Source organism: Rattus rattus, chromosome 9 (assembly GCF_011064425.1).
Source record: "Rattus rattus isolate New Zealand chromosome 9, Rrattus_CSIRO_v1, whole genome shotgun sequence".
Classification (NCBI taxonomy): domain Eukaryota; kingdom Metazoa; phylum Chordata; class Mammalia; order Rodentia; family Muridae; genus Rattus; species Rattus rattus.
Genome location: NC_046162.1, coordinates 17,536,601 through 17,549,439, shown reverse-complemented (window position 1 = coordinate 17,549,439; position 12,839 = coordinate 17,536,601). Strand labels below are relative to the sequence as shown.

General features: G+C 46.8%; 1 protein-coding gene across 2 annotated transcripts in view; it reads right to left on the bottom strand.

Moving 5' to 3' along the window:
• Adcy9 (adenylate cyclase 9) overlaps positions 1-12,839 on the bottom strand; it is a 125,652-nt gene that overhangs the window by 38,122 nt on the left and 74,691 nt on the right. For both annotated transcript variants that reach the window (XM_032914300.1, XM_032914298.1), the window contains exon 3: positions 1,046-1,236. In XM_032914300.1, the coding sequence (XP_032770191.1) occupies positions 1,046-1,236 (191 nt within the window). The remainder of the gene's footprint in view (positions 1-1,045; positions 1,237-12,839) is intronic.

The window sequence follows — 12,839 nt, the reverse complement described above, 5'->3', positions numbered from 1 at the left end:
GGGGGGAGGTGGGTAGGGGAGACATCAGAGGCTGACCTCTGGCCTCAATGAACACACACACACACACACACACACACACACACACACACACACACACACAGCCAGAGACACAGAGGATGAATAAATAAAGTAAAAGTAACAAACAAAAGGCCCCAACTGGGAAACTAAACCCAATAGATATGGGAAAACTTCTCAGACCCGAGGATGAGTATGCTAGTCCCTCAGTAGTTTTTAATGACCTGTCGTCAGTCCAGACATAGGCACCTCTAGACTGTCACGGGAGATCTCTGTCGCACTAGCAAAACATCAGAATACTCTCACCAATATTGTTCTAATAGCACTAGATTGCAAGATTCACCCACACCAACACAATTATATAATCACAAAGTGGCAGGGCAATGCTTGACTCTCTGCCAGTGTGAGGCCGGCCTGGTCTGCAGCTAGGTCCGGGATATCAAAGACTACGCAAAGAAACCCCATCTCAAAACACCAACACCCAACCCAACCCAACACAACAAAACAGAAAAGGTAATCATTCACTTGTGGATTTCAAAAAACAAAAGTATTTAAGGTGGTCTCCAAAATAAAACGGATTCTAGCTCTGCACGCATGACGTAAGGGAGGTTTACTGGTGTCATCGTTATCCCAAAGACACCACAGGCTAAAGAAAAAAAAATTAACCAAGCTGAGAAATATCTTCAAGCAGAACAGAGAGAAAATAGAGGTGTGTAAAGTGTTAAAAAAAAAAAAGGCAAGGATATTAGAAATGTGCAAAGTAACTAACTTTATACTAGATTCTTTTTTTTTTTTTTTTTTTTTCGAGCTGGGGACCGAACCCAGGGCCTTGCGCTAGGCAAGCGCTCTACCGCTGAGCTAAATCCCCAACCCCTTTATACTAGATTCTTAAACCATAAAAACTAAATTGAAAGGCATCCTGAGTCGTGCGCCCTAGGGCATTGGTTAGTTCATGTTTTCTACTGAAGGATTACTACAAAGTTGTAGAAGAGAGAAAGAGAGAGAGAGAGAGGAAAAAAAAAAAACTAACCTTAAGGTTATCAAAGGTTTTGACAGTCTGCGCCAAGTCACTGACACTCCCTGGCGATGCTGTCCCCTGTCCCCTAGGGCCTGAGGACGCCCGTGAGTCGTCAATGACCTCAAAGCCAGAAAGCAGGGCCTCTGCACAGCTGCAGTGGGACTCCTTGGCTCTCTGACCCGATATCAGGTATGTCTTCAAACCTATGACGGATAAAAGTTACAATCAGCACAGAGGGAAAGTACGGTTGGCCCAAGTGCAGCTGGCTGGCTCCTGTTCTCTGTGGAAGGTGAAGCACGGTGCTGCGAACCATGAGGGCCGAAGCTTACCTACCGCGCCTTCCCGTCTTCCCAGACAGAGGAGCCTCAGAGACCACTGCCTCCAAGATACACTGTTTATTTCCACAATGTTTGCCCGTGGCTGGCTGCACGGTTTACCTCTGCGAACTAAAATAATAAATGTTAACAGCTCTTCCACGGAGGCATCTCACATCTGCTCTGTGGAGGAGGCGGAGCAGACTGACGGCCAGTTCCCCAGTCTGCTCGGTTTGGATCTGACCTGCGAATGCCTACCTCTGACCATTAATAGTAAGGAGTCATCAATGCGAGGGTGACCGTGACACCAGGCAGGGTTCTTTGTCCAGGAAACACTGCAGGAGAAAATGTAGCTTCTCCTGGAGGAGGTGGCACCCAGACTAAAGAAAGGGCTGAGCAGGTGCACCTTAAGAGCCCCGAGCCTGAGCATGGCCTCTTGGTCCCAGGCTGAGCGCACCCTCAGAAGCACCCTGTGGCGGCAGCCTGTCTCTGCTGTCACGGCTCCCTGGGGTCGGCTGTTGCCAATGTTCGCTCACCAAGCATGTCATCAGGCACTCCGCTCTACATTTACTAAGAGGAATGCAGAGGGAACAGGAGGACACATGAACAAACAATGGTTGGGACCTGTGTGGAATCTATCACTTGAAGAGGGAGCCCAGATGATGGATGGATGGGTGTGACAGGGGTTTTGTCACCAGCGTGCAGGGTAAGAATATACCGGGTACTCCAGGAGTGTGAACATGTCCTCTCCAACGCGGAAAGGCCGCTACCAACAGGATTAAGAGGCAGGCCTACCAGTGGCAGATAGGTGACAAGGAGCTTCCCCCTTGTGGATGACTGAGGTTCTTCTAAAGGCTTTATGTGGTACTGGAATAGCTTTTCCTTCAGCCCTGTGACAACAGTGCCTCAGAAGGATACAGCCCAGACCAGGCAACCAAATCAGCACTAATGTTTTGATCAGACTTAAAAACCTTCAGAGCTCTGAGACATAACTTTTTTAAAGAATTTATTTATTTATTTATTTACTTATTTATTTATTTATTTATTTATTATATATGAGTACACTGTCGCTGTCTTCAGATGCACCAGAAGAAGGTATCGGATCCCATTACAGATGGTTGTGAGCCACCATGTAGTTGCTGGGATTTGAACTCAGGACCTCTGGAAGAACAGTCAGTGCTCTTAACCACTGAGCCATCTCTCCAGCCCGACATAACTTTTATAAATTACCTAATCTGTGGTATTCTGTTATGACAGAACCATCAGACTAGGACAGAAAACTTCATCCAATAGCATGTCCTCCAAGTGAGGTCAGCCCAGGCACCCATCCCCAGACAGTGGTATTTCATAGTCTAAGGGGATCCCACCAATAAAAGAGCCTCTGGCAGGTGTAGTCAACAGATGATGCTAAACTTAGTTAGTATGGCTGGTTGGGACTCTCTCTCCTCTCTCTGTGTGTGTGTGTGTGTGTGTGTGTGTGTGTGTGTGTGTGTGTGTGTGTGTGATTTGTTCCTGAGATGGACACACAAGCCTCCATACTGCCAGCTGTAGTTCAGATAACAAGCGAAGGCACACAGGCTGGCTAGCACTGTGAATATAGCTTGTGTTGTTTCTAATGGAGAGTCCATATTAACCTCTGGTGGTTCCCCTTACAGCTTCTCTTGATGCAGTCAACATTGTCTCTGGCTTTCTGCATCTCCTAGTTTGTTTTCTATTGCTATGATAAACACATGACCAAAATCCGTTTAAGGAGGAACGGTTTTATTCTGGCTTGCAGGGGACAGTCCTCCATTACAATAACCAGGGCAGGAGCTCAAGGCAGACACCTGGACGCAGGAACTAAAGCAGGCCGTGGAGAGATACTGCTCCTGGCTTGCTTTCCACGGCTTCTCTGCTTTGTTTTGTTGTTGTATTTTCTGTATATAACCCAGGGTCACTTGCCAGGGGTGACACAGCCCACAGTGAGCTGGCCCTTCTGTCACTTCAATCATTAGTCAGGAAAACAGCCCATACCTTTGCCCCCAGGTCAGTCTGACAGGCAATTCTTAGCTAGGTTCCCTCTTCCCAAGCGACTCCAGTGTGTGTCAAGTTGACAACAATATAGTCAGCACGTGGAGGTTTAGGCAAATGTGTCATGGCTAATCTCTTTGTGTATCTCATGTGTGTGTGTGTGTGTGTGTGTTGTGTGTGTATGTGTGTATGTGTGTGTATGTGTGTGTGTGTGTGTGTGTGTGTGTGTGTGTGTGTGTGTGTGTGTATGTGTGTGTGTGTGTGTGTGTGTGTGTGTGTGTATGTGTGTATATGTGTGTGTGTATGTGTGTATATGTGTGTGTATGTGTGTTTGTGTGTGTGTGTGTATGTGTGTGTGTGTGTGTGTGTGTGTGTATGTGTGTTTGTGTGTGTGTGTATGTGTGTGTGTGTGTGTGTGTGTGTGTGTGTGTGTGTGTGTGTTCTGTGTGTTTGTGTGTGTGTTTGTGTGTGTGTGTGTTTGTGTGTGTGTGTGTGTGTGTGTATGTGTGTATGTGTGTGTATTTGTGTGTATGTGTGTGCGTATATATGTGTATTATGTGTGTGTTGTGTGTGTGTAGCCAGGAGAGCAGCTGTCCTGCAGTGCACTCATCTGCGGATGTCACCAGAGTCTGCATCATGGATGGCACAGGGAGGCAGGGAAAAAGAGTAAGGGGCCAGTGCTAAAGGTGGACACGGGCTGAGCGGGTGGTAGTGACAGGAGGCCAATACAGGATCAGGGTGTGTTCTTTGAAGAGGAGCCCTCAGCATGAGGCTTGGGGTCCATTACCTCTTAAGTGTATGGGCTACTTCATCTTGCTTGCTCATCTGTGAGGCTGAGAAGAGGATCATCCCACGAGACTGGGGTGACACTCCCAAGAGTCTTCGTAGACGGCCTTTAGAGTGGCGGTCCGTGCACGGTATGCCTGACAATGGTGGCTGCTATGGTTAATGTGCTTGATGTGCTCATCCCCAAGAGCCCTTTACACAGGAAAGCAGGCACAGAACTGCTCCAGTCTGCTCTTCACTTGGGTCTCCCTCGGGGAGCTCAGAATGACCATCTTGGAGAGACAATACTGCTCTTGCACAAACTTCAAACCTACAAGGCATCTCTAGCAAGGAGGTCTGACAGAGAAGTACCTTTTTGTTTAGGCTTTAGCATGGAGAGCTAAATTCAAAGTAAATCCTGCTGCCCGCACTAAAGGGACATCGGCACGAAACAGAAAGGCAGGTTCAGCGTCCAGTGAGATCCACGGTGACAAAAGAGGCTCTCGGCTTGAGCCTGTGGAAGTCGTAGGCCTGAGTGTTAAGACTTGTGGGTAACCACCCTCACAGACCCTGGCTTCTGACGCAACTCAAAGAGCTCATCTGGGTTCAAAGGCCAAAACCAGGCAGACAAAGCATTTATCTTGTTAAATGTGCACACATGGGAGAATAATTAGTATTGTTTCCTGAGAGCTTTCTTGGTAATTCATTTTTTAGTTTTTTACCTCAGCAACACTCCTATCTTTTATCAGCTTCAGTTTACAAGGGCTGCAGAGAGGGGAGGTGCTTCCTCGTAATGTGTTCCCACCTAGTGAAAGAATTCATGTACAAGGCTTCTCATGGTTCTCCTCCTTGAATATTTCCTTCCCTCCCTTCCACACTGGAGACAGTGCCCTGACCCAGTGCATGGTAGGCAGGTTCTGTTAGGACACTTTAACACACATATACAACGTATTTTGGTCATATTTACCACCATTTCCCTCTCTCGTTAAGCTCCCATTCATGCTCATTATTCCCTGTATCTCTTATTTTATTCTATAGGAGTTTTGGTAACCTGATGAGTTTAATTAGGGTTACTTACAAGACCCCAAGTGAGGAGTTATTTATGGAAGCTTGGTGACTTACCGATGCCTGTGCGCACACAGGAGGCTTCTCTTACTAAGTTGCTTGGGCTGGACTCAGTCTCACTTGGTAGCCCAGGCTGGCCCTATTCAATCCTCTCGCCTTGGCCTCCTAAGTAGCTAGGATTCTAGACCCAGCTTTCCTTGGGCGTGTGTATGTGCAGTCCAAACACAGAGAGGCTAAAAGAGGACACTTGGAATCCTGCTCTCTCTCTCCCCATCTATTCCGTCAAGACCAGGTCTACCATTGACACTGGATCTAAGGCAAGCACCGACAATCCTACCTCCACCCACCCCACTCAGGCTCTGCCCCCAACCTCACAGCACTGGGGTTACAGCCACACATGGCTTATTATGTGGGTGCTAGGGGTCTGAACTCCAATTCCCATGGCTTCACAGTAGCTCTCTTGCCCACTGAGCATCTCTCCATCCCTAGTGTTCTTTAGTTTATCCGTCTCACCTGTGGATTCTTCATCTATGAATTCAACTGCAGCTCAAAAATATTTTTTCAGAAAATTATATCCGGGGGCCTGGAGAAATGGCTCAGTGGATAAAATGCCTCATTAGGACTGGAGTTCAGATGCCCAAAACCTATGTAAAAGTGAGGGAGATGTGGGCAGCTACCTATAAATCTGGCACTTGGGAGGCAGAGATGGGATCCCCAGAACAAGTCTGGCTAACTAGTCCAGCTGATTGATGGCTTGGGTTCAATTGCCTCAATAAGTAAAGTGGGAGGCTATGGAAGGAGACACCTTGCATCAACTTCAGGCCTTCCCATGCATACACACACATGTACTCACACACGGGAGCACATGCACACATGCAAACATGTATGTATACACGTGCATATCACATATGCATACATGTAAAACAAAAAAAATGTGTCTGAGTTGACATTTACAGACATTTTCCTTGTCTATTTGTGTATCAAACATTGACATAGCGTTTACACTGTACTGGGTGTTCTCGGTAATCTAGAGACAATCTAAAGTAAACAGAACAATTTAAATAGAGTACACGAAAATATGACATTTTACAGAAGGGACATGAACATTCTCATATTTTGGTGTCCACAGGGAATCCTTAAACCAATCCCCCGATGATAGCAGGGGACGACTGTGTATCAGCAATTCTTTGAGGACAAAACGCCTGTCCTGTACACACTGACGATCAGTTTTAGTGACTGAGGAAATGACCAAGCTCAGCTTAGAGAAGAGTGGTTATAGAGTCTTCCATTGTGTCCTCTTCAGTGGGGCGCTTGCTTGGGAGTGAGAACTCCTCAGTCACCAGGAATCTAAGGACTTGTGGTCAGTGCTCCAGAAAGAGAAGACATTTTAAAAAGGCCGGGAAAGAGTGTCTAAGATGTGACTTGGGGATTAAAAGACCAACATAACAACTGCCTAAAAGCTGAGCTCACTAATGATTTAAACAATAACACGAGAGAGGCACCGAGCTTAGGCTGCCTCAGAGCACCCTAAAATGTCTCTTCCCTTTGTCCTGTGGATTGGAAATGACCAAGAAAATAAAAATTATTTTTAAGCTAAAGTTCAATCGGTCAATAAGGAAAACAAGAATTAAAAGCACTCTTAACACATCAAATCACCAAGACCTGGAAAACACTTTAGTTTTTTAATGTTTCTGCTTAAGAGAAGAAGATTGCTTAAAAATATTTTCATTTTTTAATAATAAAAAATTCTATATCAATCAAATTCTTCTACGCCTATGTAAAACAAATGGCTGAGGGGACTGACTGGTTGGCTCACCGCTTGATGATAATCACAGGTTTCACCAAACAGTGTGTGTATACTGGTGAGAAAAGAAATTAAATCCAAATGACCGTCAACCCCCAGCTATGGTGGTCTTCACCAGGCTGCAGGAGCAGCGACTCTGGAAGGGCACACTGTGTACACTCACAGCAGCCTGCTGGTCCCAGCCCAGCAAACCCAACCCACACTGAGTCCTCGGTGAGCATCAGGACCTGGGCTGAGGACTAAAACACAGAAACTGTTGCAGCTATGGAAACCGAGTCAAACGAAAATGCTGACCTTAGTCCCCTCGTCTTTAAAATGAAAATGCTGTGACATGGTAGTGACGGCACTTCATAGGGCTGCTGTGGGCACTCCATGACAGCTGAGGACTTCCCCAGGAAAACTAAGGACACGGAGGACTAAACAGGAGAGCGGCAGCTGGTGTGAAGGGAAGGACAGGAAGCGAGAGAGTAACACAATCCCCAACAAGAGGGGGTCCGTGGGTCCCAGGCTCCTGCTGACTCTGTGCTCAGGAGTCACTAAAGCTTTTAAAGTGAGTGGGTAACGGAAGAGAAATGGCGGTCCAGGGTAACTACTGTGGAACGCAGAGACCCCAGGGCTTAAAGGGCGCAACACCAGGAGCTGGGAGAAACAGACAACTACGGTGTCTCGGAGGAGGCAAGCCTCCCTGTGCATCAGCAAAGGTTTCTGAGTCTGTTTCAGTACCCAGGGATTTAAGTATGGAACAGACACGTGGAAAATTGATTCCAGAAAGAATAGAAATTAAGATTGGAGAAGCAGGTGCGGCTCAGTGGTAGGATGTTTGCCCTTCCTGCTCAAGGCTCTGTTTTCCAGACCACACTGCAAATTAATAAGCAAATCTGAGAAGACGTAACAGGTGAATAACAGGGAAAACCAAATAGAAAAGTATCTTGAAAAAAGAAAAGAAATCACAGGTCCCTCAGTGTGTGTGTGTGTGTGGGGGAATAAAAAGCGAGTTTCAAAAGGTCACTTACAAATGGTTCCATTTCAGTGCAATGTCCCCACAATGGGGAACTGGAGGAGACAGAAAGCGGCCTGATGTTGGCTGAGGGCCTGAGGGGACGACAGGATGTTCAGGAAAGACATAGGCATCTTGACAATGAGCTACAAGCACTGAGGGGAAACGGAGGCCCAGCCTGAGCACCGTGGAGGACTAGGAGACACCAGAGCTTAAAAGACCAGAAGCCACTACAGCCCAAGCCTGCCCAGGACAGGTGGCAACAGATAGAGGTTTCCTCTGCAGCATGATGGACAGTTGTGGTAATGGTTACACAACTCTTGAATACACTAGAAATCACAGAGTTGCAGACTGTAGAGAATCACTCCTCAATAAATCAAAAATGTTTTAAGAACAAAAGAGAAATAAAACTAAGTGAACCCCGACAGGATGCGGGAGGAAATAAAACCAGGAAGAAATATGCGTTAAGCATGCAAAGCAAAGCCAAGGGATCAAATAAAGGGGGGGTAAACCTGTCTCTTAAAAGGAACTTAGAAATAGATAATGTGGTAGAGCTACAGTAGAGAACATGTAAATAAGAAATAGTGCTAAATAACCTTGAAGAGCTGAAAATTCTACATGGCAAGAATTCAAAAGTCTGTGAGAGATTACACTCACAAAACAAAACTTGACCTTCACAAGATAGCTCGGAGAATCACCAGATCTGTGATTCTCATATTTGCAGTGTAGCCAGAAAGGCTGCGCCAACACCCAGCTGGGGTGTTAGCCTGCTAACACAGCTCGTCCGCAGCGTGTGGGTACCATGCAGTCTCACGGTGCTCCCAACATGTGGCCACAAAGGCGGGAGGCTGGCTCTTCCTCTCCCGGGCATGTGTTCCTGGGCATTTCTGCTGACTCATGGTTCGTGGCACCTGCATCCACACCTCTGAGAAGCATCTTCAGCTGGGAAGGATGGTGCACAGGCCAACAGACCATGCGTGCCAACCTAGTCTCTACCTTCAGGTTATGTAGAGGGATGACAGGGTTCTTAAGAACTTGATTAACCTTTAAACAGTCGCACAAGGCTTCAGCATTGGTTGCTTTGTAGAACGTCTATTTGAGTTTCTGGCTTTCTTCTAACTCACACTCCAGTTAGAGGGACAGGCCTGATGCAAATTTCCCACAATTTCCCACTTTAAAAACCATCAGGATCTGTATTCTGCCTCTCTGTCTCTGCCTCCCTGCACCTCCCCTGCTCCCGTGTGTGTGTGTGTGTGTGTGTGTGTGTGTGTGTGTGTGCTGGATATTTTGTCTGCAAGCATATCTGTGTATCATGTCTGGCACAGGCCAGACAAAGACCGAATCCCCCAGGACTGGAGTTATAGACAGTCGTGAACCATTTTGTAGGTGCTGGGAACTGAGCCCAAGTCTTCTGGAAAAGCAGCCAGTGCTCTTAACCACAGAGCCAGCTCTCCAGTCTGTTGCTCTTTCTTTCGATGAACATTCTGTGTGAGGGCTGCTCCGGTGTCTGAAGCAGTTTTTCAGACTGTAATTATGGGGCAAATGGCACAGACAAGTCCCCAACCCTCTGCTTGTTGTTTGAGTTCTGTGGACTAGACTGACCCAGACTATAGCCGAGCTCTATCTCTGGCCCTCGTTATACTGTTTTTGACAATGTCTCACTAAGTTGCCCAGGCTGGATTTGAACTCACTTTGTAGTTGAGGCCTTGAAGTGGCGCTCTTCCTGCCATGCCTACCAAGTAGCAGGGATCACAGCTACCGGCCTTGTTCTAAACCCTGTTCCTTGTAAGCATCTCCAAGGCCTCCGATTTCATTGGTGCAGGAGCAGCAGTCTTTTGTTTTCTCCTTTCAGGGGAATCAGAACTGTCTGTGTGACAGATTGTTTGGTATCCAAACCTCCAAGATGCTGCTTGTGCACATGTGACTCTGAGCCTCTGGTCCGAGGGAAGGTCAGGGAGTGGGGGACTCCGGTGTAGTGGGACTGTCATGGGTGCCTTGAGAAAAATCACAGCTGTGCTGCAGAGTCACATACAAAATGAAAGCAAAAGCAAGGGGGGGGGTGTGCCTTTCTAGAGGAGGGCCGTGTGGCAGGGCACCTGACACAGACACAGCTCATGGAAAACACCAACAGGGACAGAGCTCACTTACGAGAAGGGGCTGGAGGAACCCTCAGAGGCTCCTTGGCCACAGGATGGCTACTGAACTTCACTGTAGGCCCCGGGGGGGAACAGTTGTTGTGAGAGGAGGAAATGGGCAGCAGTCCAGGAAAGAAGGTTCCAGAAGAGCAGAGGTGCTCACCCCTGAGATGACACAGTACCCAGAGAAGTTAGTGCCACAGGAAAGCAGAATCTAGTTAAAACTACCGCTTGGCTTCGTTAAAGCAAACCACAGTGTATACCAGCACGTAGCAGGGTCCCAGGATGACAGGAGAGGTTTGCTTTCTATATTATTACGTATTTTCATCTGTACTGTGCTTTCAAAGAACATCAACTCCATGTGGTGGTTTACATCTGCAAACCCGGCACCCCAGACTTAAAGATGGGAAGTTGAAGGTCACCCCTGTCTGTGGTGCGAAGTTTGAGACCGCCTGCCCGCCCAGCCTACACAAGACTGTCTCCAAAGAAAGGGAGGGGGGAAGAGGGCAGAGGAAGGGAGGAGAAGGGAGGAGAAGGGAGGAGAAGGGAGGAGCCTGCCAATACTACCGAGTTCCAGGCCAGCACAACAGAAAACCTGGAGAGGGAGAGGGGGAAGAGGAAGGTGAAAATCTGAATTTGTTTCAGAATGATTTAGACAAAGAAAATGAGTCAGGAAAAATGTACTGAAAAGTTGTGATCCGACTTACCTCAGATAGAGAAGCCATCACACTGATCTAGCCCCATGCTCCCCAGGCTCTTAAACAACGTGCAGCACTAATGTACCCATTAAAGCAGGTGGTGAGGTGACTCAGTACTCAGAACCAGAGTCCGCCCAGGAATCACAGGAGGAGGAGAGAAATTACTCTCAAAAGCTGTCCTCTGACCTTTATGTGGCTGCGCGCGCGCGCACACACACACACACACACACACACACACACACACACGCATGGACTACTACTAATTTATATGGATGGTATCACTTTACGAGTACTCTTTCTAGAAGCTGCTGTCTTTGTGGAGCGTTCTCTCTGTGAGACTTGTTCATCTTGATATATGAGATTTGTGTTCACTAATTTTCGATATTGTGAGGTTTCCCACTGAATAATGTTCTACAATTTGAAAAAAAAATAAAGAAAAGCAGCATTAGCCCAACACCAACTCCGAACCCCTGAGTCCTGGTGAAAGTAAGAGAGATGCCAAGCATGAAGGTGCACACCTGTACTCCTAGCATGTGGGAGTTGAGGCGGGAGGATTCATGAGACCATCTTAAACACAATATATGATAATAGGATAAAAATACGCAAAAGACCACTGTGAGTCATACCTGGGATACACAGTTTCAGGTCGGCACAATGTAAGACCTAGAAGAGGATTCAGGCAGAGAGAGAGAGCTTGTGCTCATGACTGCTGGCTGTCAGTTGAGGCTAATGTGACTACATCTACCATCAATAAGAAACAAGAAACAGGGGTTGGGGATTTAGCTCAGTGGTAGAGCGCTTGCCTAGGAAGCTCAAGGCCCCTGGGTTGGGTCCCCCAGCTCCAAAAAAAAAAGAACCAAAAAAAAAAAAAAAAAAGAAACAAGAAACAACCACAGAAACACCCCCATCACCAAAGGTCAGAAGTAAGTCTCTGCCAGGTTACTGCTGATAAAAGGGTCCTAACACTTCAGCAGCATGGAGCTGAGCTAAGTTCTAGATCCAGAGGAGGACCTTCTATAGGGTCCCAGAAGTGAAGCGGGCTTCTCTTCAAGGTCCCAAGCTTGTTGCAAGGAGCAGATGATGCATGGGGAGGCCAGTGGGCTGGAAGGAGCAGACTCCTGCTGTTGTCTGTTCAGGGGTCTCTAGCCATATGCAAATGAGGCATCAAACAAGACAAGTAAGATCAAGTTTTGGATTCGTTGTTGTTGTTTAATGCATTAAAGTTTATGTAGCTATATAGGGCTGTCAGCTACCATAATGGACAGCAAGGCTCCACACTCACCCTTATGGCCAGGATTGAATGAACTGAAGACCGCCATTCTTCCCCTTACTAAACAGCCGCCAGGTAGTTAAAGACAAAAAAACACAGAATGGGTACAGAAGAAGTGTACCTCGATATGAAACCGTTGAAAATATAAATTCTTGTTACGGATAGCGCTCAGGGGCTAATACTACAAGGTGGAAATTTCCCTGTACAGCCACTTCAGAAGCACACAGCAGATTCATGCGGAATGGCAGATGACCTAAGAAACAGGAACTGGAATTACTGGTAACACTGGAATATCTTCAGGAAAACTTAAATGAGATGAAAATTTGGTTTTAAAAATGTAATTCAGGGGCTGGAGAGTTGGCTCGGAGGGTAAGAGCACTGGCTGTTCCTCAAGAGGGGCCCAGTTTAGTTCCCAGTACCCACATGATGGCCTGTAACTGGTTACGGCTCCAGTTCAGGGGATCTGACACCCTTCTCTGACCTTCCTGAATACCTGGCACACGTGTAATATGTAGACAGACACGCAGGCAGAAGATTCATGTGCAAAAGCAAATAGATCCAAAAGATTTTTAACACAATTCAAAATCTGTAGCTATATAGCTCGAACTTGACACGATATCCTCGAAGATGCTTTTGGTGTGAATATTTGTGAACCAGGCCATACGTTCCTCTTTGTTGCACACTCTAAATTTTACTATTTGATTCCTAAAAATAGATGGGGACACAAACACCTGAGCTCACTGACCTT